This window comes from Schistocerca gregaria, chromosome X (genome assembly GCF_023897955.1).
Source record: "Schistocerca gregaria isolate iqSchGreg1 chromosome X, iqSchGreg1.2, whole genome shotgun sequence".
NCBI classification, from domain to species: domain Eukaryota; kingdom Metazoa; phylum Arthropoda; class Insecta; order Orthoptera; family Acrididae; genus Schistocerca; species Schistocerca gregaria.
In genome coordinates this window covers 370936812-370962757 of record NC_064931.1, presented here as the reverse complement: position 1 = coordinate 370962757, position 25946 = coordinate 370936812, and the positions used below count along the sequence as shown (strand labels likewise).

At 45.3% G+C, this 25946-nt stretch overlaps 1 protein-coding gene across 1 annotated transcript in view; it reads left to right on the top strand.

Annotated features, from left to right (window-relative positions):
- The window catches only part of LOC126298374 (uncharacterized), a gene marked incomplete in the record, with an annotated part of 141431 nt that overhangs the window by 61994 nt on the left and 53491 nt on the right, over window positions 1-25946 (top strand). The window contains 3 exon segments of the mRNA XM_049989680.1: window positions 7935-8093; window positions 15228-15593; window positions 24543-24680. Of these exon segments, the coding sequence (XP_049845637.1) occupies window positions 7935-8093; window positions 15228-15593; window positions 24543-24680 (663 nt within the window).

The window sequence follows — 25946 nt, the reverse complement described above, 5'->3', positions numbered from 1 at the left end:
TATCCAACTGGTTTCCTGTGACTTGCGATTGTTGGTTTTTCCTTTCCTTCCTTAGCATTTTTGCTCCACATTTGGGGTATGACACCCACTTATAAATTCTTCTCCATAGTGTGAACTATTTCAGGAAGACCCTCTCCCCCCACCCAGAACCTACGACGTTGATACTTCTACCTTTCCTTGTCTCCCTCCCTCCCCTTTACGTTTTCCAGCTGTACACCCTATCTGACCAGGTAGGTCACAAGCATGTGTAGACAGGCCATGTTGTGGGGCTGTTATGTACCCATCTGGCTGTGCCCCCTGACAAGAAAGGGGCCACACTTTAGATAACTGAGCTCTTGTCACCTGACTTATGCCAGCAGTAGTTGATTGTCGTTCTGTAGCATCAGGACGCCTGGCAATAGACGCCATGCTGGATGGTTTTCGGTGTGGCTGGGTGGCGCTCATGGAGAGAGCCCCTGATTGGAGTGGTGGTATCAAGGTGAATGGTTTGCATATGAAACGTATCAAGCTCCAAAGCAACAGGCTGTCCTTCAGCCATTTCTTCATTTGGTAATGGATCATTGAATGCAGCTCATTAAGATCCCTGCTGCCTTCCCCTGCATGACTACACCCTAGTAGGCGGCCAGGCTTGCTAGCTTATTGTGAAACACTTTCCCCACTACCTGTCCTGTACTAGCATGGATTGGGAATACATTAAACACCTCAAAGCCGTTATTTTTGTGTGGGGAAAAATTGAAGTCAAGTTTGGCGCCGTGGAGTGTCTCTGTAAAATGCAGTTGTTTTCTCTGTTGATCAGCAGCCTTCATACTTGGGCTCATCTTGTCGACATTCTTACGTCGACACCTCACCAGCTCTCGAATGTGGTTCAGGGAGCTCTTTCTCATGGTGACCTCATCCTTCAAACTGAACAATTCTTGTTTAGTCTGAAGCGAAACGGAATTCATTTTGTCCAGTGTGTACAGAAATGTCGTAAGGATAATGGCGCCTTTATTCTGCCTTTTGAGGGTGATATCCTCCTGGGGATCAAGGTTGTGCGTTACCAGTGCGATGTGAAGCCATACATCCCGCAGTCCATGAGGCGCTTTTAGTGCTTTCATTTTGGGCACATCTTCCCAATATATGGTGGACCCTTTGTGGTGAATGTGGACACCCACTCCAGGAAGCAATCCCCTGTATTTCACCATCTGTGTTTCGACCATAACTCAACACACTCAGAAGATTCCCTGTTGCGAAAAGTTGCAGTTGATCGTTTACCTTAACTGTGGCTCATAAAAAAAATGTCAGACTTGATCCTGTGTGCATGGCTTCTACTTTCGCCTCTAACATCCTTTCCCCATCCTTCCTCTTCCTTAACCCTGTCCAATTCCCCTCTTTCCCCTCTCCTATCCCCCTTCCCAGCAGTTACTATGTCACTCCACCTCTCCAGCTGAAGTGTTCCTCCTTGAACCTGTCTCCCTGGAATGTCTCAGGCTGGGGGCATGCTTCAACAAATCGACCACAGGACATAGTCTCTGCGCCCCCAAGGTTGCCCTTTCCCTTTGGTTCCCGGATCTTGCAGATGCCTGCCCTCCATCTTTGCTCTGCCCGCATCAACCTATGAAAGAGAACAAAAACCTGTCCCAGGGCAACCCACCCCACTCCACTCCTCCTCCTCCTCCTCCTCCAGAGCCTATGGAGGTACAGTCTTCCCTCTCACTACATCTACATCCATACTCCACAAGCCACTGGACGGTGTGTGGCGGAGGGTACTTTGAGAACCTCTATCGGTTCTCCCTTCTATTCCAGTCTCGTATTGTTAGTGGAAAGAGAGCTTGTCGGTATGCCTCCTCTGTGTGGGCTCTAATCTCTGATTTTATCCTCACGGTCTCTTAGCGAGATACACGTAGGAGCTAGCAATATACTGGTTGAATCCTCGGTGAAGGTATGTTCTCGCAACTTTAACAAACACCCATACCGAGCTACTGAGCGTCTCTCCTGCAAAGTCTTCCACTGGAGTTTGTCTCCGTAACGCTTTCGCGATTACTAAACGATCCTGTTCTACTCTCCGTTTGATCTTCTCTCTCTCTTCGTTTGTTTCCGGATTGCATTTCCTTAGGATTCTTCCGATGAATCTGTGTGGCATCTGCTTTACCGACGATCAATTTTATATGATCATTCCATTTTAAATCACTCCTAATGTCTACTCCCAGATAAATTATGGAATTAACTGCGTCCAGTTGCTGACCTGCTATATTGTAGCTAAATGATATGGGATCTTCCTATGTATTCGCAGCTCATTACACTTGTCTACATTGAGATTAAGTTGCCATGTCCTGCACCATGCGACAATTCGCTGCAGATCCTCCTACATTTCTGTAAAATTTTCCATTGTTACAACCTCTCGATATACTACAGCATTAGCCGCAAAAAAAGCCTCAGTGAACTTCAAATGTTATCCACAAGGTCATTTATGTATATTGTGAATAGCAACGGTCCTACGAAACTCCCCTGCGGCACGCCTGAAATCTCTCTACCAGAGTGTGGCGTCTTACGGATGTCACTCTGTCCTCATTGGGGACAGATGGTGACCAGACAGTGACTAATTCCAGGCTATTCACACCCCATTTTCATAGCTGCTCCATGCTTATTCAATGGAACTACTATTACCTCCCAGAGCTGCAAAATCTTATTGCCGTTCACTTGACAGTTCGTTGTTCTCCAGGAATCTCATTTTACTGATGCTCTCATCACCTTCTGGGGTTCGGTGCTTTGTCGGAAGAGTCCCACCTTCAAGGATTTCTGGTGGTTTTCGCATGTTGGTCAATATGGGTATTATTAGTAAGTGGATCCCTCTTCATAGCACAGTGGAAGCAGTTGCCACCTACATCTGCTGCCCAATCTGCCATCTTTCAACAATTCTCTTCCTCCTCCTCTTAGAATTTTAATGACCATCACATTTTATGGGGCAGCACTTTTTATCTAGTCAGGTGCTTCTCATTGACAAAGTTCTTGCCGACCACGACCTCTCTCTTTCGAATGATGGTTACCCTGCTGATTTTAGTGCCACATATGGCACTTCATCTTCCATTGATCCTTCGCTCTCCCCCACCCCTCCCCTCTCCCCCTCCCCTCCCCTCCCCTCTCCCCCTCCCCTCCCCTCCCCTCTCCCCCTCCCCTCCCCTCCCCTCCCCTCTCCCCCTCCCCTCCCCTCCCCTCTCCCCCTCCCCTCCCCTCCCCTCTCCCCCTCCCCTCCCCTCCCCTCTCCCCCTCCCCTCCCCTCCCCTCTCCCCCTCCCCTCCCCTCCCCTCTCCCCCTCCCCTCCCCTCCCCTCTCCCCCTCCCCTCCCCTCCCCTCTCCCCCTCCCCTCCCCTCCCCTCTCCCCCTCCCCTCCCCTCCCCTCTCCCCCTCCCCTCCCCTCCCCTCTCCCCTCCCCTCCCCTCTCCCCCTCCCCTCCCCTCTCCTCTCCCCCTCCCCTCCCCTCCCCTCTCCCCCTCCCCTCCCCTCCCCTCTCCCCCTCCCCTCCCCTCCCCTCTCCCCCTCCCCTCCCCTCCCCTCTCCCCCTCCCCTCCCCTCTCCCCCACCCCTCCCCTCCCCTCTCCCCCACCCCTCCCCTCCCCTCTCCCCCACCCCTCCCCTCCCCTCTCCCCCACCCCTCCCCTCCCCTCTCCCCCACCCCTCCCCTCCCCTCTCCCCCACCCCTCCCCTCCCCTCTCCCCCACCCCTCCCCTCCCCTCTCCCCCACCCCTCCCCTCCCCTCTCCCCCACCCCTCCCCTCCCCTCTCCCCCACCCCTCCCCTCCCCTCTCCCCCACCCCTCCCCTCCCCTCTCCCCCACCCCTCCCCTCCCCTCTCCCCCACCCCTCCCCTCCCCTCTCCCCCACCCCTCCCCTCCCCTCTCCCCCACCCCTCCCCTCCCCTCTCCCCCACCCCTCCCCTCCCCTCTCCCCCACCCCTCCCCTCCCCTCTCCCCCACCCCTCCCCTCCCCTCTCCCCCACCCCTCCCCTCCCCTCTCCCCCACCCCTCCCCTCCCCTCTCCCCCACCCCTCCCCTCCCCTCTCCCCCACCCCTCCCCTCCCCTCTCCCCCACCCCTCCCCTCCCCTCTCCCCCACCCCTCCCCTGCCCTCTCCCCCACCCCTCCCCTGCCCTCTCCCCCACCCCTCCCCTGCCCTCTCCCCCACCCCTCCCCTGCCCTCTCCCCCACCCCCTTACCCTGGTCCCTACATAACGCCTGTGATAGTGACAACTTCCCATTGATTCCCTAATTCACTTCTTTCCTCCCAATGACCCGGTTACTCCCTGGGTTTTCCATCGTGCTGATTGTTTTCTATATGCCTCCCAGTTTCGTGTTTACACCTTCATCAAGTTGCTTAAAGGAGGTTGTCCATGGTCTGTCTAATAAGAAAATCCTCACTACCGCCATTGCTGTTACTCGGTTGATAGGCCCCATTCACTGTCGACCAGGTTTGTAGTGAATGGCTATTGCCACTGCTATCTGTTATCGTTGTCACGCCTTGGAGTATCTCAGCCTTCTTCAGGTCTTACTACCTTTGAACATATCATTGCCACAGCTCATTAATTAATCAAACAGTGCAAGTGTGTTGCGAATGCTTTCTCTTCTCTAGGGTGTTCCGTGCCTTTGTCTGGGTTGCTGCCCACATCCTCCAAGGTTTAGTGCAGTTTTCCCTTCTGGGCCCTGACCTTCCAGGTGGCCTTCATACAGCTCCATCAGTTCTTGCTGAAAATCTCGCAACTAATTTTGTGATGGCATCGGCGTTAGCCTCTTATCCAGCCACCTCATTTCTCTGGACAGTGACCTGAAGCTTCTGCTTATGTTTAACCCCGTAGTGTAATCCTGCAATGCACCCTTCACTGAGTGGGAGCTTCTTGTGTCTGTCTTCTTTCCCCGATTACTCCTGGCCGTGATCCCATCTGTAACAAATTTCTTAAACGCTTCATTCCTCCACAGTACCTCTTGCAGGTGCTTAACTGTATTTAGCGCCAAGGGTTTTTAGCCTCACAATGGATGGACAGTATTGTTGATCCTGTCCTTAAGCCTGGTAAGAAGCTGTCCTTCATTGATGGTTTCTGCCTAGTCAACCTGACCAATGTCCTCTGTAAGTTACTAGAATAGGTGGGTCATCAACTCAATTCGGTCCTTCAATCTTAGCTTTCATCTCCTTACCAGAGCAGCTTTAGGGACGGACGGTCTCTGATCATCTACTGAAATTGAGCAGGACTATTCTCAGTGCACTGTCTTGTTTTTTCTTAGATCTTTGTAAGGCCTGGAATACAGCTTGGCGCCATCACATCCTACACCCACTTCACGAGTGTGTATATTTGAAGCCCTTTCGATTTTTATTCTAATGTTCCTGTGCCATGGGTTCTTGGATGCCATTCCACACAACTTAAAATAAAGTGCACTACTTCTATTTATCAATGGACTTAGGGGCTCTGCCAGACTATTGTTCACTCCAGCCCTGTATGTGGATGATTTCTGTATTTGGGCTAGCTCCTACTAGGTGGTGTCTGTGGCATGGCAGCTAGGAAGCCATCCAGGGCGCTTCCATATGAACTTTCGCATGGTTTTCGGCTCTCCCCATAAGTCGAGGGTGGTGCACTTCTCTCGCCATACTACGGTACATACTGATCTGAAGCTCTACCTTGACACCCAAAACCTGACCATGGTCCCCAAGTTCCGTAGTTTAAGTCTTCTTTTTGACACCAAGCTTATTTTGTTGACCCATGTCATCTGAAGGCTGGAAGTTGTCGCAAACTGTGTACTTGCCTTCATTGCCCACACCTCTTGGGGCCCAAATAGTTCAACTCTTATTTGCCATTACCAGGCTTTAGTTCTGTCTCATCTGGCATATGGCTGTAAAGTTTATGGATCAGCTGTCACTTCCACACCGCTTCTCTCAGAACCAATTCTCAATCGTGGTATCAATTTAGTCAACTGGTCTTTTTGTACTAGACCTTTCGATAGTCTTATGGTTGATGCTGTGGTCCCTCCCCTTTCTATTCGGCAGTTCCAGCTCTAGGTTTCCTATGACATCACTATCAATTCTAGCCCTGCTCACCTGCTTACATTTTCACAGTTCAGGTAGTTTTCTGTACACTGCCTGCCCTTAGGTGGGTTTACTGGTTGGGCTGCAACTTGCTTCCCTGCTGTGACCTATATCTCTCTCCTCCCCCCCCCCCTTTCCCCTCGCCTTCTTTACCATGTTCTCTCCCGACCACACCCACTTGGTTAGTCATTCAGCTCCAGATCCAGGTGGATCTCTTCGGTGATTCAAAAGCCCCCATCACTCCAATGGTGTTCCGTTGTGTGTTCTGAAGGCTCTTACAGGAGTTTCAGGGTGCCAATGTTTGTTACACAAATGGCTCTCAATCCGCCGATCATGAGATACACCTTCATATATTCCATTGGCATGGAACATTATCTTCCCTGGCTCGTGTGTGATGTTCACTGGGGAATTGGCTGTATATTGGGCATGCTGCTTCATTAAATGGTCCTCACTCAAAGGTGTTTCCTTATGTATGCACTCAACGAGCGGCCTTCAGCCTATTACTCGGATCTTGGTGATGCTGCTTGTTTAGTTGACTTCATTTGGGTTCCTGGCCACGTAGGTATCCTCGGTAATGGTCTTGATCATCTGGCTGGGGGTGACCACTTTCTCCCTATTATGTGACCCCTCCAGAGTCGGATTTGCGGCCTTACATCAAATGTTTTTGCTCAGTAGTGGACTGACCCTCTTATAAACCATCAGATACTCCCATCATGTGGCGTTCTCTCTCTCTCTCTCTCTCTCTCTCTCTCTCTCTCTCTCTCTCTCTCTCTCTCTCTCTCTCTCTCTCTCTCTCTCTCGGAACGTCTCATATCAGAAGAGTGTAAACCCAAATGTTTGTGTGATATAGTAAGATACAGTAATTATGGTGTATGCTTATGTGGAGACAGTGTTTGTGCAGCAATCGCCGACATGGCGTAACTGAGGCGGAATAAGGGGAACCATAAGCATTCGCAGAGGCAGATGGAAAACAGCCTTAAAACCATCCACAGGCTGATCGGCACACCGGACCTCGACACGAATCCGACGGGCGGATTCGTGCCGTGGACCGGTACTCCTTCCCGACGGAAAGCATCGCCCTAGACCGTACGGCTAGCTGGGCGGGCAGACCAAATGTATCTCCCACTGTCGCCAGGAAGATGGATTGGGAATTTAAAGTTTCCTGGTAGCACGGCTCTCGTGGGCTATAATCAAGATGCTGTCAAATGCTCTCCCCTAATTAATTGAAACTGTGGCAGACGTGGACTGTTAGACTAGCCAAGACATCCTGTCTTACCGAACTGACAATGCAAACGTCAAATGTTTTCACTACTAGCGGGCGCAATACCAAAACACCGATGAAAGATTCGCTGAACTGTAGTCACAAATTTTTGTTAAATTGTAGCAAAGAAAAAGCCTTTAGTTTAGCGGTCGTCATCCTTCCGACTGAATGTGTAGGAAAGATTTGAGTGGATGGAATCTCGTGGCAGTTACAGATAACTATACATTGCGATTGTCTATTCACTTTTATTCCCAGAATCTTTGGTGTGGTGTCAGTTCTCCTACCCTTGTCTTCAAGTTTTGAACTGCGAAGACTACCTCCATTGTTTTATGAAGTCTAGTGCCACGACACCAGTGCTCTCATCTCAGCTATAAATCACAGTAAGCGAACTGAAAGTTAAACGCTGACCGTCCTATATTGCGGCGACGAGACTTCAATATTGATTAGGATAGCTTGGTTTACCTGACCGGAAGGTACATAAAGAGCATTCTGAACTGTTCGTCTCTATCTAGAAAACACGTAGATTTATTTTAGTAAGCTTCATAAATGTAAATTTGTTTGACTCGAAAGAACGGACTAAGATTATGCGTAAACCTACTGTGGGTAAACTAGAATCATCTTTTTGCAGAAAGACCTTCAGGTCGAAGTGAGCAGGCCAGTTGCGCTTTCTAAGGACGACCCGGTGAGCGCTGAAATTTGTGCAGACCTTCAACGCCAGGAGGTCGATGTCCTCAAGCAGAAGCTGGCTCAGACTTCCCTCCGCAATGGTGCAACACCTGAGAAAAAGGTAAAACTTGCTATTCTTTCCAAATTAAGGTATGCTTTCTCAAATGTTACTCAGCATTACATAACTCGTTGTTAAACAGGAAAATAATTATGTTCTAAGAGTTTAGGGTTAATTCTCGGTTACTTGTAAGTATCTATAAAGTATTCTATGAGCGTGCCCCACGTACAATTTCACAAACAAAATAATTCACTATGCCAGAAACCTCAATGATAGCAGTATCATCTATTCGTACTCATGGGCCGTTAATTTGGAGCTTAGGCTGTGTGTGCATTGTCACTTTATGCACGTAGGGTTGTCAGAATGGGAAGTTGTCCACCGATTAACGAACACTGAAGACTCCAGACACCCATCTACTAGTGACACAGCAGATACGCTCCTGAGGCGTCATCTGCGCTCAACACCACCAGCCGATGACTGCTGCCTACAAATTACGGCTTGTGCATGTCCCAAGGAGAAAGCTACAAAATCGCGCACTGTCTTTCTGGAAGAAACTGGAAAATCTGTATCGTCAGACAGTACCCAAACGTCTGCACACGACCGTAGTTGTACATTATAAAAGCCCAAACCTCTCTCGATCTTAGAGTGCACAGAAAACGGAAAAAATCAGAGTGGAATCTGGTTCAACTGCGTCGGGTTCTCTCCATCGACGAGGGTGGGAGTTCTCTGACGATGATCGTCGCAGAACAATGTGGAAGCGGTCAGGTAGCAATGTAACACTCAAGCAGTGTCCCACGGGTTCAGGAGGGGAATGGGTCAGCTGTCTCCTTGCTGTCGGGGTTAATCAGAGGGTTGTAAAATTTCGGGACAGGTTATTCCAACCTATTCAGTCCACCTAAATTTAGGTGAAGAGCTACAACGATAATGCAAGAGTATACCGGGCTCACATTACGAGCTGCTTTCTCCAGCAACAAAGAAGAAAAGAACGGTGGCCCGCTTTGTTGGTTGACATGAACAAGATGGAAAATTATAGGAACCAGCTGCAAGTTGCCAGCTCACAGCAGATGTCATTTCACGCCGGAGGACCATAGGAGGGCCACTGTCTGAGAGGGACAGGCTCGAGCAGCAACGTTTCGACGTCATTTTGAAAAACATGCCAAGGATGATAGTATGGTAGTGCACAGCGTGGCGGAACACTGTATTGAATGAATGAATGTTACCCAATAGCATATTTTGATTCCACACGTGTGGAAAGAAGTCTATTTTCGAGCAAACAATCTTCCTCATTCCTATTTTCAGTAGGCTAGTTAACTTTCAAAAGACTTTCGCATTCCTTGCTCCCTTTGAAGCTACACGGTTTCAGAGGCACAATCAGATTTTTTCCTAGTAGTTGGCTTTGCATCTGTTCAGTTGATTTAACTAGAGCTGTTTTCGAGTAACATTAAAAATTTTTGGATGAATTCTCATGGTTTATTAGTCCTTGTGATCCACAATTTCGTGCTTGCTGTATCTTCACCTACTCCGCATTTCCAAAAGACCTAAAGCTTGAAAAATTAGAAATTAGAAATTTGATATTTGACGCGGAAAATACGTACTTAAGTCTAGGGCCATATCTTATGTCTGACATGTCAAAGTCAAATGTCTTGCAATCCAGCTGTTCTATAAAAATCGTTAAGGTACTTCTTTAAATGTTCCAGAGCATCTGAAATACTCTCATCGAAATATGGAAAGAGTCAGTTTACGGGATGTGTAAAGGACTAGTGTTAACATTAATGAATACATTATTGTAGTCCTACTCGTGCAACTACACTACAAAATGTTCTTTCCTGGCTACCAGTTCGAAGTGGAAATTTGCCAGAAGTCATTTTAAAAATGTTTAAGACTTGATTCACTATCTGTGATTTTATGTTGTTGGGAAACTGATCAAAAGTTTTTGTTATTGCAAACTGAGCTGCTTAGAGGTACTGACAGCTTTCTTAACAATGGATAAAAAAGTTCGTTTTCCCCTTCAGTGTTCCAGGTGGGAACATAAATGTTCTCAAATTGTGATGGATTATTTGACTAATTTCACTAGCGAATATGAGTATTGTGACGTTGCAGTTAAAATGCCTAGGCCTTAAAGATACACCTGCATAACGTCTGTGGGTCAACACACTATTCTTACTGTTCGCTTTGACTTCGTCAATGACGAGTTACTGCAGAAAATTATTCCATAAGACACTGGGTGGAAATACTCTAAACATCAATTGATTGATACATTTATTTCAAAGATTAACAATTATGTAGAAGAGCAAAAGTAGCTTTACTTGAGAAGTTCACTTCCATTTAAAGTTTTCATCAGTACACCCAACAATTTATTATACTGTACTTACTGACACTTGCTCAAGTGCTATGTAAAATATGACCATTTGTTGTACAGAAATGAATGTAATGTTTTTCAAAATTTTGGGACTCAATTTTCAGGCACTCTTACAATTCTTTGGAACGTATCATTCTCTCTCTCTCTCTCTCTCTCTCTCTCTCTCTCTCTCTCTCTCTCTCTCTCTCTCTCTCTCTCTCTCTCTCTCTCTGGTTTTAGAACACCAATATCATCTGCAAAAAATAGAAAAATTTAGCGTGTTGAGCGTTAAAAGGAAGGTCACTCACCTATGTAAGGACGGGAGTGGACCAAAATTTGAATCGTTTGGGCCACCCTTTGAAATTTTTAGTCACTGCAGAAATTTAAGTTAATCTACCTGATACCCTGAATTATTCAGCACAACTTTTTGCATTCTGTTTAAGTGAGATTCAAACCAGCTGTGTGTAAATACATAAATTACACAAAACTTCTTTTTTCTGAGGTAGTAACATGATCTACACTATTACATGTATTCTAAAATCACAACTCACAAAAGTCACAACCTGGCGATGCATTGTTAAGGCTTGTACTATTTGAGTGAGCGCATAAACGGTATTCTGGAATCCAAATGATACACTAAACAGTTTCCACTTAACTGTGAAAATAGTCTAGAGTATATAACTTTTTCGAATATTTTGGAAAAAGATGTCATATGGAAACTACACGATAATTGACTTTTCATCTTTATGAAGTGGTTTAACAATGACATTTTAACCTGTGTGAAATTTCTATACTGTAGTGATAGATTGCATGTTACTAAGAACATTACTTAATAAGTTTAAACAATTCTTCAGAATTCTGTTTAAAATTCTATGAACTCACGTGAGCTTTAACTTTCCAGGGTATTTATAATTGTCTTAATTTCAATGAAGGATGTTGGTGTTACCTCTAGTTGCTTAATCTTGTGTGGAATGAAGTTATTAATAAAGTCTCTTGCTTCTGCAATTCAACCGTTTAATCCTATGTTTGCTGCTACATGTACAAAGTGATAGTCAAAAGTAATTGCAGCTTATGAATTATCAGAAACAGTCATTTAGTTTGTTATGGAATCTTTTATATCGTCTAGCTGTCGTGTCTTCAGTGTTTAACAATGTCCTACATACTCGTAGTTTACCTGCATTATGTGTCAGAAGATGCATACTAATGGACACGTTAATGACTTTCCTTGAATTGCTATAGGTTTTTTTTAGTATGCAGGTAATGTTGGATTGTGGCTTAATCAGACCTTTACATGGATTTCCCCTTACATGGGATTTTAATTCCATTAGTTATTCAGTTAATTTCTGGACAATTCTGTAGGAAAGCAACTTACAAATATTGACAAATTTACTGTGGAATGAATTTGACATATATTTCTAAATGTACCTTATATATAAAATGTATCTTGTTTTTCATTAACCAGCCTCACTCTTGTGTGAACCTGCCTCACGGTTGTAAGATCTCGTGGTCTTCATTTCATTAACTGTGCAGCATGATGAGATTGTCCATTAGCAATTGTCTAAACACTGTTTCAGCCTGAGTACTGTGTACAAAAGTGTTGTCAGTGTCCTATTTTTCTGCACACGAGTTGGAAAATTGACTGCTGAAATTTAAAACACCTGAATTGATTATTTTGGTTAATTTTTCCTGTCGCTATCTTTTAAGAAATCTTTATCGAAATCACAAATTTCTTTTTGTCCGACAGGGAGCGGAATAATTAATGTAGGTTATATAAATCTGAAAGTTTTCGTGAGGGCTGTGTAGACTGTTTTAAAATTGTCAGATGTACTCTGCAGTAAAAACTCTCAAGCACCTACTTCTAGGTTGCGATTAACACAACTATTAGTTTAAATATTTTTACTTTACAATATATGTAAAAGTTACACAACTGCACCCTTCTCCTTAACTCTGCATGAAAATTATGCATGTCTGTAACTCCTGATACATGACGTCTTCCTCGATACTTACCTTTTCCATCCCTGTGGTTATATGGTGTACACACACACACACACACACACACACACACACACACACACACACACACACACACACACACACACACACACACACACACACACACACACACACTCTTCCTATTAATTAGGAATTTTCCACATCTACGCATATCATAAGCTCTTCTGTCTTGTTTTCAACCCTCCTATATTCTTATATATTACTTTTATGGAAAATGACACATATTAGGGTCTTGTAATGATCTAATGTCTTTCAATACTGTCTCGTATCTGACTCTAACATAAATGTGCCCCTTTTATTGCAGCTTGACAGGTAATAAGTTTGCCTAGACTGTACTGCATACTGCTCGTGGAAGATGGTTCCACACGATTGCACCGACATAATCCAGTTCGATGACCCTTTCAGAGAAGTCATAATACTTTCTTCACTGCATATCACATAGTAACTCCTTCACTTTATAGCGCTGGCTGAATCATCTGGTATGCCTTAATCATGCCTCCATATTTTTAAAACGACTTCCTGGTTTGCATTTCTGCTGGGCATGAAAGACTGCGACTGCACGTCTACAGGAGTGGACCTATTTGCTGGTGTAATGCTTCTTTCATTTACAATGCTCCATTTTATGACAGCGATCGCCTTTTCTATCTGCCTGATCGTCTGATCTTACGTTACATTGAAAATGAAAATATCGTATAGCGGTACTGACCAAGAGAGCGCGTCTGGATCTGTTCGGCCGCGTGGTGCATCTTTCTATTTGTGACTATTTCGAGGACTTGCCCTTATTTCATATTAACTTAATTACAAAGATGTACAGCACACACCAAATCCCAGACCGAAGGCAAAGTCTTACCAGACTGGGAATCCAATCATACCCTGCGATGCAGAGGCACCAGCTAATAAGTAGTCTAAGAGCTCTGGACTTCACTTAATAATTTCTTAATCTCGCACTTCTCTGGCAAGCTTCAGTTTGTTTCTAATGTTGAAGTATGGTTTCCTTCCTGCTGCTAGTGCTCCTGTTCAGTAGTATCGTGAAATTCTGTAGATTGTTTTCCCATTTTCTATTGCACAAGCTTTTGGTTAGTTTCTTAGTCGAGACATTTTAAATATTAAGCAAATTCGTTTCACATATAAAAATATTTGTGAATTCATATATTAAAAAATTTCTGGTATGCTTGTAGATTTGTCCCTTAAGTCAAAATCATAACTGAAGTTCACTAGCTGACACTTCGAACGCATTAAAGCCTCTGCTTTCCCCAAATTAAGATGAAAGTAGACAATAAAACACAGATATTGACAAAGGTCATAGAATCAAGACAGAAAATTACTACTGACACACTTCAGTATGCATTGAGAAACTTTCGTGAGGTAATAAATTAAAGTTATCCAGCTTAAAAAGCCGTTTCATATATCTGCAATTTGTTACAATTTGCCTTATCTCGGTACGAGTAATCATTTTGGAATACAGATCAACTGATAGCAGCTAACATTTGCAAAGTGTTTCAATAACTCACTCTGAACAGTAGAACATAAGTATCCAAAAACAACAAATTTCGTTAGTGATGAATTGTACCGCTTTCCTCTGTGGTCGTTACTTAGAGGGTTGCTGGCCGAACTTTACATTGGGTATATTAATGCACTTAATTACCAGCCAATGTTATGGCGTTGAGCAATTTCAGGCTTGGAGGCAGTGCGCATGAACAGCAGGGCAGCAGTAAGTCTTCAGTGTTGGTTGCATGTGTGTGCTGAACTATGCCTGTAATTGTGTGTTAATCAGAAATAAAAGCTTTGTTGGAATGAACATACGTACAATCAAGTACATATCAAATAAACATAGGTACTTTCAGAACGCGTCCTACAGTATTTTTGTGATCTAAGAGAAACCAAGGATTAAATGAACGATTTGTTTTTATTTGGCTCTGCATAGCGGCTCCTGTTACTTACGAAATAGAACACCAGAAGTCTAGTACATCTGTTTAGTACTGGTCTCCTCTTACTGTCACAATACAGACCACCTTGGTCTCACCTTTGCAGGTATACGTGCAGCTTCGTTTACCTACTCATTTTGTGGCACGTGCGATTTATATAGATATTTTATTTGCTCTTTTATCTTACGAACATATTTCTTACCCGAACATGCCCTGCAGTGACAAACAGTAGCCTCCATCACAATTGGTGCCAAAAATTAATTTGGCTAAAGTATATGGTGCTACTGACTACAGCCATATCAAGAAAACGCCACATGAAGTGGTGCCATAATTCTTTAATTTTAACTGTCTGAAGTTTGGTAATATCGAGTAGCTGTACAACATGTCATGGTAAAGTCAGCAGTACGCATATTCAAAGATTCCATTACTGAGAGAAGATAAGTCAATGGTTACTTGCCAGTGGGTATAAAATGAGACGGCAAATGCCCAGCTTATTTACTGCGAAAGTTGACTCGTAGTAATGACTTAACACGTGTAAGTTTGACTCCTAAACACTCATAAAACGTAAGATCTCTGTACTGTTCACAAACAGGAAACAATGTACACAACGGAAAACACACATAAGCTTCATCGTTAATCTGAGCCATAAATGGCAAAGATTACGCTGATAAACAAGTACGTCACATAACATGTTTCCATTTCATATTTAAGTTACACGCAAGATTGCGGCTTCTAAAATTGTAATATCTATAAGATAGCCACAAGTTCTTCCTCCCTTTCCAATCTCATACTAGACTTCAAACTTCTGTCTAGCCACCTATTTTGTGAAAGTGATTAAATATTTTCGAACTACCCGAACTTAAACAATGTTCAGAGTACTTACCACAAGAACAGGCTGTTAAACAGTGAAAAATGTTGCAGGTTCTGCAAAGGCTGTCACAGGGTAGAACTTGGGCGCAGCGCGTTTTGACTGAAAGCTGCCGAGAGAATGCGGGAGTGTCGAGCGAAAACTGCAGAGGGGATACAAGCGCTTCGCCACATAGCGAGGATTTTGACGTAGACAATATCCCTCGCTGCCCGGTCGGCGAAGGCGCGGTGAAGAAGGTGCCGAGGAGGCAGCGTCCCGAGAAGGATCGCAGCGAGCGCAATGGTAAAGAGGTGCCTTTTCACCGCCACAGCCAAAAGCCGAGCAAGAAGAAGCCGCTGCAGCGCACCCCTGCGCTGCCACCGCGTCCAGCCCGCGACGTGCTGCTCCGCCCGGATCCCGAAGACAAAGTGCCACAGCGGGTGAGCAACGTTAGATAGCCGCAGAATTGCGCCTAACTTGTTTCTGTACGGTTCGCGCCTCGAGGCTGGAGATCAGTTTTGCGCATTTCTCAATGCATGCCACTCTTGCGCAAGCTTATTAATCTCCGCATAATTACGGCAAACCGACGTCCATTTGGCGTTTACTTCATTAGAACCTTAGTGTCCCGCTACGGTTTATACCCTCCACATTTCCACCCTTTCACAATTCGAAGGCTCCTTAGTGACATAAGCAGCCTTGTCAATGCATGCGTATTTTAATCAACTTGTGCCCCAGTTTTTTTACTGTTTACACTCATTACCTATTCTGTCTACATACAATTTCTAATATTCTTCTGTAACATCACATGTCAAAAGTTTCTATTCCCATATATGAATTTCTAATCATCCACGGTTCACGTCTGTACACGTCACAAGGACACCCGTTTAAAATTATATTCGATGTTAACAATTTTTTCTTCAGTATCGCTGTTCTTTTTATTGTCAATTGGTACTTTATATCCTCGATACTTCGGCTATTAAGAATTGTTTTGCTGCTTATATAGCAAAACTCATCTGCTACATTCCGTGCATTTCATTTGCTTAAAAGTAACAGGACTACTGAAGTGCAAAACAGTCGAAGGTTGAGAACAGTTTATCATATGGACAGTCACGCCTTACTATGTCAACTCTAGATAAAACCTCAAGCTTTCGAAAATTTCGACTGTCGTCTTAAAGAGCAGGCAGCTGTCGTGACAGCTTTTGTTTGGATTCCCTCCATGGAGGAGCGCGCTGGCTGCTGATAAGCCTTTTTCAGCCAAAAGGCTACATGAATTACACGTGTAATGGCTGCCAATAGATGGCCACTGCAGTGGGTGGTGGAACTTAGTGTCGGGAAGCCAGTAGTCGTACACCTTGGGCGGAGTAGTGCTGGAGTGGCTTATCGATGCTCAGTAGTCGTATGACATATCAATATGGAAAATTCATTATTTAGCAAACAAGAATCATGATGATGCTCAGTCAAAATCCCCAGGACGTAAGTTGTAAACTGCCTGTGGGAGGCACAGAAGCATGTAGGTGGCCGGTAAGCAAGTAGTCTGTAGTAGATCCCCAGGTAGCCTGCCAGTTAGAGTAGCAAAGTCCAGGGCATCGGACTTAGCGCGAGCAGCAGGGACGCACCAAGCATTAGAATTCCGTAGGTGGTGACTAGGTGATCCATGTCGATTCGTAGACTGTCGTGGACGCCGCCCACCCCGCCCTATGGGAACTGGTGGCTGGCAGCCTGAGATAAACTTTACTAAAAATTACTAATATTTACATTGACTTGGCTTGTCCTTGTTCCCATATAGAGTTGGTTTTTATTACCTAAGCCACACCTATTGCTCAGATGCGAAGAACTAAGTCACCTGTGTCACAGTGAACCCATCAATCTGCTGTCTCTGTGCGATTAGTCTCTAGTGCCTCTCCTAGATTCCAGCATTTGGTAATCGTCCCGACATCCTGGAGCTGGTACTTCATTAGCAGGTAGTTCTGATGTCCATCCGATGTAATCTGTTAACGGATGAGTCCGTCATAGTGCCGCTCTGATAACTGCAGGGGCAGTTCTTGTACAGAGGCGATCGCCTGTTCTCCCAGGGACTGTGAGATTCTGTGTAGGCTCACGCATGGTTACCTCCTACGTCGTGAGGACGCACTTGGGTGTTGCTGTGGCTCACGAATGACTACTTTTAACTTTCCCAGCACCCTACCTTTAGTGCTGGGCGACAGCGCTCAACAGCAGCTTTAGTTTTACGTTTTATTCGTGAGGGTAAGATTTACCATTTGCTCTAAGTTTTAGCATATGTCCTTTGTCCCAGTGTGTCCTCCACCCTAGTGCTTTCAGGGTGGAGGTTTTAATGTGTTATAGTGGCTGGCATTTCCTTCTTATCCTCATGGTCAGCCAGCCATGGGTACCTGCTTTCTTGCTTTAACCTCTTCCATCCTTTTCTTGCGTCTGTGATTTTCTTGTCTCCTTTTGCCCATTTATTTGTTGCCCTTCAGTCGTTGTGGATCTTCGTTTCATTCTGTTTCGTATTGGAAGTCTGATTGTCTCATTATCACGCTTGTAGCATTGTTTCCTTCGGAACAAGGGATGGATGACCTCGTAGTTTGATCCCTCACCTCCCCCCCCCCCCCCCCCCCCCAACTCTCTTAAACCAACCAACAGGCTGTGGACCAAAGAAAAGTACGCTAATCTTCTCTGCCGGAAGTTAAAATGGGAAAATCTTCCAAAAAGTTGAAGTCTTGCAAGGATAATAAAAGTAAGCACAAAAATAAACTACTTTGCGTTTTCGAATGTTTCGTCCCCCCACTCCTCAACAGGTGGTCTATGCATCTTGACGATGTATCTCACAATCTGGCTGACTGCGACCTAGTAGCGAAGAAATCACACCCATCTTTTCCATTCGCCACTTTCTCCGACCTGACTGAAACGCTCCTTCAATGGAACTGTAATCTCTACTATCACCATGTGACCTAACTCCGTCATTTACTGGCTGCATGTTCCCTGATTGGCATAGCACTTCAGGAAACACTGTTCACTGCAACACATCTCCCTGTTCACAAAAACTACAAATCCTACTGTACCAACAGCGCTAATGTTGAGAGAGCGTCTCGCAGGGTCTGTTACCTCGTACGCTCTATTTTCAGCGAGCAGGTGCTCCTTACCACTGCACTAAAGGCCGTGGCTGTTAGTGTCCGTCAATTAAGATAACAATACGTAATGTTCATCTACTCCTAGACTGATATTCCCATTATCACTTGCTGTTAGTGGAACAGCAACCTCCGCCATTCCTCTTACTTGCACGACTTTAGTGCCTATAATCCTTTCTGGAACGTCAACACTGTCTGGAAGAGATCCGGGTACTAGAACGCCTCCTTTCAGAGCTGGACATCTGCCTACTCAACACTGGAGCTAAAAGAAGTTTCATTGTGGCCCACAGAACACACTCAACCGTTGATCTCGCAGTTTGCAGCCAGAGTATCTTATAGCAGATTCAGTGGCATCTACATGGCGATCTTTGACAGCGTCCATTTCCCTATCGTTCCCTCCCTCTCCACTGAGGCATGTGGAACATGCTCCACTTCCGTCGCTTCAGAAAGCCGACAGGCAGGCTTTCTCCTCTAGTCACTTCTGAAGCCATACATGTGACGGATATCGACTAAATGGTACAGGATACTGTTGGTACCGTTATTCGTGCTGCCGTAGCATCAATAGTGTACTCCACCGCATCTCGACGGCTGCTGGTGTCATGGTGGTTTAAAGATAAAGCCACCGCTAACAGGCAACACTGGAGGGTGCTTACACGGCACAAGCGCCGTCTCTCTACCTGTAATGTAACAGCATTCGTGAGACCCTAGACGAAAGAGCGGTTTTAATAAAGAAAAAGAAGCAAGTGTTTCCGAAGCAATGTCACCTGTGCGATCGCACACGTCATCGTCCCAAGTATGGACTAAGCCCCATCGCATCTGTTCAATCCACCATTCATGGCAGTTCCTGGCATCCTTGTCAGTGGTAACATCTGCACTGATCGTGTGGTATTTCAAGAATATTTCGCAGCACACTTCGCTGATCGGTCCGCTTGCAGTTATTACCATGATTATTTCCTGACCCAGAAACCTCTCGCCGAGCGCCTTCCATGGACACGGTTCTGTCATAGTGTCCCTTTCAGTGAATGGGTCTTCAGCAGCTCTTTAACAGTGCGTAGAGATACGGACCCCTGGACCCGACAAAATCCACAGTCAAATGATGAAACATTTTCGTGCCGACAGCATGAAATTTATGCTTGGGTCTTTTAATCGTATTTAGTAGGAAGGAGAATTTCCCTCAACAACGCGAGGTAATTATTATTCCTCTCCTGCAACTGGGAAAGGACCCACATTTTTAAATGCTGGCCAATCGCTGACGAGGGGCTGTGTAAGCTATTTGAACGAATGGTCAACCGCCGTCTTTGTTGGTGCCTTCCAGCTGGAAGACGTATGTCCCGATTCCAAAGTGGCTTTCCTGCTTTCCAGCCCGTCACAGATGGTGGTTCACCTGAAATCTGTAGCAGGCAATGCTTTAGTCCATCTCCAGCATCGTATTGCTGTGTTGCCTGACCTATAGGAGAAGGCATTAGATACCGCCTGGCGACATCACATACTCACTGCAGGAGTGGGGTCTCGGGCGCAGTTTTACCCATTGTTATCCAGAATCTCATCTCTCCGACTTTTGGGGCCTAGATAGGTTTGACTCCAAGCAAGCAACCAACCAACCAACCTAGACAGGAAACTTGAGTCCCTCAGGGATCGGTTCTGAGCGTAATGCTGTTCGCTATCGCCATCAACGGTATCTTAAATGTAGTTTGCCCCACAGTCTCCGCTTCGCTGTATGTGGATGATCTTTGCCTGTACTATGCCTCCGCATCACTGCACTGCTGAGCACCAGCTTCAGGGGGCTGTCTGTAGAGTACATGAATGGGCCCTAAATTGCAGCTATCAATTTTCTCTTGTATAATCACGAATTGTGCATTTTTGCCGACTCCATCATGTGTATCTACACCCAGAAATTGATATTGGTGACAAGTTACTTCAAGTAGTTGTAACTTTTCAATTCTTATGTATTGCATTTGACAACAAGCTAACTTTCCTGCCGCATATCTGCTGACCTAAGGCAACTTGAATGAGGAAACTAAATGCTCTGTTTTCTTAGGAAACCCTCTAGGGGTGCAGACCACGTAGTACTTCAGAGATTTTACAAAGTGCTGATTTTTATTCCGCTTGGACTACCCAAGTGTTACCTATGGATCGGCAGCTTGGTATAAGCTATTCACCACATGGACGTGCGTTTGGCAACAGGGGCCTCCCTACGAGCCCTCTGGACAGTCTTGTGGCGGAAGCCGGCGTCAAACCACTCCGGGTTAGACATCAGTTTCCGACTTGTTACGCAGTCACAATCTGTCGGATGAGTATTCACCCATGTCACTCAACTCTGTTCCATAAGACACAGTTCAGTTTGCGCATCGCTCAAAACTGTGTAGACCAACTGGGATCTATCTCGAAATCTATTGAATGACCTATGAGCCTCTTTCAGGCTTTGTTTTTAGGGCTCCCTCTCGACACCCCTTGGGGTCTGTGTATCCTGTCTTGTGGTACGGATGGACCTATTTTGTGGCTCCAAGGGCGACGATGATCCTACCCTTCTCAAACATCTGTTTCGTTAGACTCTCCACGATTGTTCTAACTCAGTGTCCATCTACACGGACGGATCGAAAGTCCACGACAGCGTTGGTTACGCTTTTGCACATTCTAGGGGATATGGGAAGCACCCTCCAGATTACCAGCGATGTATAAAATGAAGAGTGGCGGCCATGTCTCAGGCTTTGCAGTACATCAATTACCTGGCTACGACGAACTTCCTCATCTGCAGCCAATCCCTGTTTTTTAAAGGGCATATCCCTGTTACCCTAAATCTTTCGGTAGCAAACATCCAGGACAGCTCTGGAAATTTAGTGACCTTCATCTGGACATTGAGCCGTCTAACCAAAGACGCAACTACGCAACTTGACGTTGAAATACAGGGCACAGACTTAGGATTATAACTTTGATGCAATTTTTGAGGCTCTGGGAATTGGAGCGACAGCTACTACGCAAAAAAGAGCGATTAATCGGTCCACTGACGTGTGGCGAACATCTTTAGAGGACTCTCGGAAAGATGCCATTGTGTTGTGCCGACTACACATCCAACGAAGAAGGAATCGTGGGTGAGTCGTATGGCGGGAGTGTCCTATTTGCACCTGTTATAGTCTACTGATTATAGTGCATGTTCTTGTCGAGTGCACCGTGGCTACCTCAGTCTTGCGGATGACGAGACGGCCACTACCAAAATGTTCCATTTCCAGAAAGAGAGCGGATTTTACACAACTGTAATACTCCACTTTGTGTTGGGAGCGGTTGCGAGGGGAGGGGGGGGGGGGGGGGGCGCCGTAAGTCTTCCCCCTCTTGAGGCAGCCAAGTCTTCACTTTTTCGCTTTTTGTGTGTTTCTCACGAAATGGACTGATGAACCAGTAGTAAAGTCCCTTTAACTAGGCAGTAGCCGCGAGCTGTATCGATACGGGGTCAGGAGCGTGACGGACTCCTGTCTCCTCTCTTTTCCCCTCCCCTATTCGTTTCTTAATTACTCGTTAAATTATCATCATATGTTATTTAGTTGCTGTGTGTGTGTGTGTGTGTGTGTGTGTGTGTGTGTGTGTGTGTGTGTGTGTAGGGATGGAAATAAAACAAATTTCCAAAAAATATTTCAATAGCTTATTTCAGGGACAGTTAACACATACAGTATGCAAATGAGCATATAGTCATCTTTTACATTCGACATTATTTTCTAATTGACTTGTCTTTCTGCTTTCCACACGAAGCAACTGCCTTCGGAACATTCTATGGGATTGTTTTGAGGTGTAACTGTTCAATTTATGCCCAGTAGAACACGTGCACGCCGCCGTAATTCAATGGGAATTTGAGGGAAAGCAGATCTGTACTGAATCTGAGGTTTCAAAATTTGCCAGGCCAACCTCTGCAGAAACTCCGTTCTTCTCATAGGCCACCAACAAGTGTTTCGTAACTTATATTTGAGTTAGTTGATCAAGTAAATCAAGTGCAGTCCTGGTCACAATGTAAAAAATTAAAATTTCTGGTTTCAGTGAAGCTCGTGTATCTATCAATGGTATCATCATGATGTAATATAGGTATTAGAACAAGTTGATTAACTTCAGGACGGTATGAAACTAGCGTACAATTCTCTTGGAAACCAAACATAGAATATTGAGGTCCTTCCTTATTAGGTAAAAACTTCTTAGTATTTCCTTCTTGTTTTCTGGGGCGTTTCAACGTATCAGTGCCTTGTCGTTCAGTGCCTTGTCGTTCAGTGCCTTGTCGTTCAGTGCCTTGTCGTTCAGTGCCTTGTCGTTCAGTGCCTTGTCGTTCAGTGCCTTGTCGTTCAGTGCCTTGTCGTTCAGTGCCTTGTCGTTCAGTGCCTTGTCGTTCAGTGCCTTGTCGTTCAGTGCCTTGTCGTTCAGTGCCTTGTCGTTCAGTGCCTTGTCGTTCAGTGCCTTGTCGTTCAGTGCCTTGTCGTTCAGTGCCTTGTCGTTCAGTGCCTTGTCGTTCAGTGCCTTGTCGTTCAGTGCCTTGTCGTTCAGTGCCTTGTCGTTCAGTGCCTTGTCGTTCAGTGCCTTGTCGTTCAGTGCCTTGTCGTTCAGTGCCTTGTCGTTCAGTGCCTTGTCGTTCAGTGCCTTGTCGTTCAGTGCCTTGTCGTTCAGTGCCTTGTCGTTCAGTGCCTTGTCGTTCAGTGCCTTGTCGTTCAGTGCCTTGTCGTTCAGTGCCTTGTCGTTCAGTGCCTTGTCGTTCAGTGCCTTGTCGTTCAGTGCCTTGTCGTTCAGTGCCTTGTCGTTCAGTGCCTTGTCGTTCAGTGCCTTGTCGTTCAGTGCCTTGTCGTTCAGTGCCTTGTCGTTCAGTGCCTTGTCGTTCAGTGCCTTGTCGTTCAGTGCCTTGTCGTTCAGTGCCTTGTCGTTCAGTGCCTTGTCGTTCAGTGCCTTGTCGTTCAGTGCCTTGTCGTTCAGTGCCTTGTCGTTCAGTGCCTTGTCGTTCAGTGCCTTGTCGTTCAGTGCCTTGTCGTTCAGTGCCTTGTCGTTCAGTGCCTTGTCGTTCAGTGCCTTGTCGTTCAGTGCCTTGTCGTTCAGTGCCTTGTCGTTCAGTGCCTTGTCGTTCAGTGCCTTGTCGTTCAGTGCCTTGTCGTTCAGTGCCTTGTCGTTCAGTGCCTTGTCGTTCAGTGCCTTGTCGTTCAGTGCCTTGTCGTTCAGTGCCTTGTCGTTCAGTGCCTTGTCGTTCAGTGCCTTGTCGTTCAGTGCCTTGTCGTTCAGTGCCTTGTCGTTCAGTGCCTTGTCGTTCAGTGCCTTGTCGTTCAGTGCCTTGTCGTTCAGTGCCTTGTCGTTCAGTGCCTTGTCGTTCAGTGCCTTGTCGTTCAGTGCCTTGTCGTTCAGTGCCTTGTCGTTCAGTGCCTTGTCGTTCAGTGCCTTGTCGTTCAGTGCCTTGTCGTTCAGTGCCTTGTCGTTCAGTGCCTTGTCGTTCAGTGCCTTGTCGTTCAGTGCCTTGTCGTTCAGTGCCTTGTCGTTCAGTGCCTTGTCGTTCAGTGCCTTGTCGTTCAGTGCCTTGTCGTTCAGTGCCTTGTCGTTCAGTGCCTTGTCGTTCAGTGCCTAGTTAGACAGTGGTATACTGCTGAACCACTTGTAATCAGTAATATTACCGTGAGTAATTACTACATCTGTAGGAAAAATTGCTGTGCTTGAAAGGATCCTCTGGCTGAGTGCTGGTATAAGTTCGTAAGCCAAGAGTATAAGCAGTTTTTGCACTTACCAAAGCAAATATCTTAATACCTCATTTGGTGGGCTTTTTAGGAAGATACTGCCTGAACTTGCATTTTCCTCGAAAAGAAAGTAACTGTCCGTAGACAGTCAAATAACTTGGAATAAAGTGTTCTGAAAAATTATGAAAAGTCTCAAAAGACTCTAATTGGGGCTAATTTATCAATTTCTTTTCGAAACGTTAACATCTCAGATGAAATTTAAATCTTTTGTTTCACTCGTAGGTAGGTAACAGTCGTTTCCTCTAGAGTTTTCCCAGAGCATGGTAGTGTTTTTTCTAGAGCTCTTTAGGGTCTCTATTGGGTAGTGTGTGCCAAAAAGTGCTCTTATTTCAGTCTTACCAGTAAATATAGCATCTGTTCTGAAATTTGCGTTTTAAATTTCTTACATAAATATTTGTGCAGTTAACTGTAAATTTGTATACACTGCTGTCTAAGAAAAGATCTAATAACTTACCATCTCTCAAACTACTTTAAACCTCTTCTTTTGCAATATGAGATCACATAAATTTCGTTTCTCTAGGGAAAGAAAGAGGTTGGCTGGAGCACTCCGCCATCTGACACAGAAGAATTTCTGAGAGAGCTGGAAATCGCACGCCAGAAATCTCTTTTGGAGAACTGGGCGCCTAACAGCAAAACAGATTCTGGACTGGCTACAGAAGTAAGTGACGTAGAAATACTCAATACGTTGCTATTAATGAAACGTATTTCCTGAGAGTCAAGATGAGTAATTAAAAATGTAAACCTAGTGCAAAATTCGTTATCGAGTGTTTGAATTTCACAATGTGTCGAATGTAATTATATTGCAGTAAAGACAAATTTAGAATTTTCTCCAATGATGATATATCGACTTAATCACGAATAAAATAATTTGTAACTCAGATTTACGCTGCCTAAAAAATATTGACATGTAAATATAAGGGGTGTCTCCTCATATATAGAAACTAAAGGGGATAGTAGAGGACAATGAAAAATGCAAATAATGCACCTATTAAAACACTCGTAGTGTCTAATGCTACCAGGAAAGCATCATGGCTTGCCAGGGTTTTATGTGGAATATTTAAAAGTTTGATATGTTCCAGCCCTTGTTGATGGTGTCCATAAATTCCGCAAACGCATTGTGGATGATTGTTAATGTATCCGGGACACGACTGGTTGTTCTCTGCCATCTACTGGCTACTATGAGACGTACTAAAGGCCACCTTCACGTAAACGAGAGCCATGTGGATACTTGCCCTTCAGTGCATATCTGCAGCTTGGATCCTCGGGGACTCTCAGTTCGTGGACTCAGTAGCATTATGCCGTATCGGAGAAACGATCGGTTTATGGAGATATGTTTATTATATGCTTGTTTCATTGTCCTCGACAAACCCATTTCACTATTACTTATTGAAAGGAAATAGGGTTTTGTGACGTTTCACTGGAAGGCAGACTTTCTTCTGAAGAAAACTTTCGAATACTGTGGTTTACCTACATTAAAACCAGATAATCAAGATAATTATTTCGTATCGCCTGGATAAGTTACACCACTTACTACACTTAATCATAAAAATAAACCTGATGTAAACTCCCCCTGCGGGTCTGGGGGTTACAATAGGCCTGAGGCATTCCTGCCTGTCGTAAGAGGCAACTAAAGTGTTTCACACGTTTCGGTCTTCATGTGATGGTCCTCTGTAGGGTTCGACCTCCATTCTTCAAAATTTTCCCTATGAGCGAGCCAATGCGTCTTCATGGTTCATCGTGTCCGTCGTGACTTTCGATCTTTAGCCCAATTTCTCGTCGTCGCACTGCAGTTCAGCTCATTCTCCATCTCTTGGGCGAGGACGCCTTCCTGGGTGCGTTTTCCATCATGCACTATGCAGTGTCCTTTTCTGCGCCGACAATGACCATGGACTTCTTTACGCCTGATATCCAGCACGTCAGCCAT